Here is a 2,236-nt window from a genome sequence, read left to right as displayed (position 1 = left end):
TATTTCTTTATATCTTTAAAACAATAGCGGCACAAATGAAAATTTTTGCTGCACAAACGAGCACAAACGTTTGACATTAATTTTGTCTGATTTGAAGGAGGTGGGGGGGCCAACTTCACTCAGGTAGTTTCCAAACAGTGCTGGGAACGTTGGGAGTCCTCTCTGCCCCATTTGGTTTAAAAGACGCCATCTTTGTTTGGTACATTCCCAGAATTGATAATTCCCTGTTTCCCACTGGTTACTAAACCCTTGATGTCATACAGCACCGCCCTGTTCCACTAAAGGCCCACCTGTGGATCCACGTCTCAGGGCTTTTGGGGAATTTGGTGAGAGCCAGCTTGCTCAGGTAGAGGTCCCTTTCTGGGTTGAGAGCACCACACTGCAGCAGCTCTTTTCTGTAACAGCAAACATCATCATCATCATCATCATCATCATCATCATCATCATCATCATCATCCCTTGAGCCACGTTCAAACCAGAAGCATCAGAACAGAGAGAAGAAACTCAACAAGAACCTTATAATTAATTGGAAAAAACAAGCTTTTTTTTCAATAACCATAAACAGATTTAAACTATTTAAGGAGCTTCAAACATCTACCCTGCAGAAACATTTTGGTGTCATTGGTTTCTCATGGAATGGTTTGTTATGGAGTCAGTTTTTTTTTCCACTGTTGTGTTTAAATCCTAAAATTAAACATTAAAAAACTTCTTAATCAAAAGTAGGTTTTAAGAGTAACTTGTTTTTTATGATTTATTTTTTATCGTTTTATTTCCAAGCCTTTTTCAACATTTTTCTTAAGATTTAATTTCTTTTAATTTCTCTTTTTCAGCTTTAGTTTAACAAAATGCATTGATTGTGTTTTACAGCTTCAACCAACAAACAAACATCTTGTTGCTACAGTAGAACCAATGCAGACCAATAGAAATGCATCTTTGCTCCTCCCTCCAGAGGAAAGCCCGCTCCCAGAGATAAAGAATATGGAGTCTGTAGAATAAATCTGGACAAAAAAAAGCCAATTCATAAAACTCTGAAAAATAAAATCTGAAAAAATTAATTAGAAAAAAGTATTAAATAAAAAAATTAAAACTAATGTAAAAATATGAAAGAAAAAATATTTTTTTGTATAAAATCAGAGAAAACAGAAACTCTAAAAACCTTTTTGAATTAAGAAGCTCTCAAATGTTACTTTTCAAATTTCCATTTACAAAGTTTAGAAATCTGCATGTTCCTCTGCATGTTCCTAGCGTGTGTGCGTTCTCTCTGGGAACTCCAGCTCCCTCCCACATTCCAAAAAACACGACCGTTATGCTACGTTTACACTGGAAGCAAATCAAGAAACAGAAGCTTTCTATGCAAAGTCAAAGGTTGATATGCATCAAAAGGTCCTGCAGCATGTTTGGAGGATCTGAAGCAGCGCCTCATGAGCTTCTGAGGCGTGTGACACGCTTCACTAGCAGCAGCTGCTGGAGTTGGAAAAATTTAACTTTAATCAACCAATCAGAGAAGCTGATCTGGGAGCTGGCAGGGAGTCAGACACAGCACTGCTGATGCAGAGCGCTATGATCACTCCTCTGAATCAGTTTCTTAACGCCTAAATTAACTTAACGCCTAAATTAACTTAACATGTTGAAACCTGCCGGCAAAATATGTTTGATTTTATCATCCTGGTGCCTGCAGTTTGGATTACGTACATGAAAAAACGCTAACATCTACTTCCAGCCGCCCTGAACAGTAGCAGAAAACCCTGAAGAGGCGAGCGGGCCTGAGGCAGCTGCTGCTGGGGATTCCCAGTGACAGCGTACCGCCGGTATGTGGGGGTCTGAGCGGCTACAAATAATATTTGAAGGCAGGATGGTGATCTGGATGAACTGACTGCACAGACCATGTTTTCAGGTTCTCACTTAAAAATATATATTTAGACTACTTTTTACCCGCTGATCACAGCAAACATAGCAAAGCTGCTCTCTGGCATTGAACACAGTTGCAGCAGAAACATCAGACGCATCTGGACTCACTTTACTGAGCGCGCTTCAGGAGTATTAAAGATGCTCTTGAGGCGCATCTGACCTTAATGTGGACAAGCGTAAAAAGTAAAGCAGCAGGCGCTTTTTTGCTGCTGAAATCATGTTTGGTGTGAACGTAGCATTAGGAACAAAAGGCCCCTTGTTAGTGAGGGTGTGTGTGCATGGCTGCATGTCCCTGCCCTGTGATAGACAGGCGACCTGTCCAGAGAGG

The 2,236-nt window shown here is 40.2% G+C and overlaps 1 protein-coding gene across 1 annotated transcript in view; it reads right to left on the bottom strand.

The window, feature by feature from the left end:
- Positions 1-2,236, bottom strand: part of ptar1 (protein prenyltransferase alpha subunit repeat containing 1) — a 15,414-nt gene that overhangs the window by 9,379 nt on the left and 3,799 nt on the right. The window contains exon 4 of the mRNA XM_015388881.1: positions 291-395. Coding sequence (XP_015244367.1) covers positions 291-395 — 105 coding nt within the window. The remainder of the gene's footprint in view (positions 1-290; positions 396-2,236) is intronic.

Source organism: Cyprinodon variegatus, unplaced genomic scaffold, assembly GCF_000732505.1.
Source record: "Cyprinodon variegatus isolate N-32 unplaced genomic scaffold, C_variegatus-1.0 Scaffold440, whole genome shotgun sequence".
Taxonomy (NCBI): domain Eukaryota; kingdom Metazoa; phylum Chordata; class Actinopteri; order Cyprinodontiformes; family Cyprinodontidae; genus Cyprinodon; species Cyprinodon variegatus.
The sequence above is the reverse complement of the archived record's forward strand: the minus strand, read 5'-3'. Positions and strand labels throughout refer to the sequence as shown.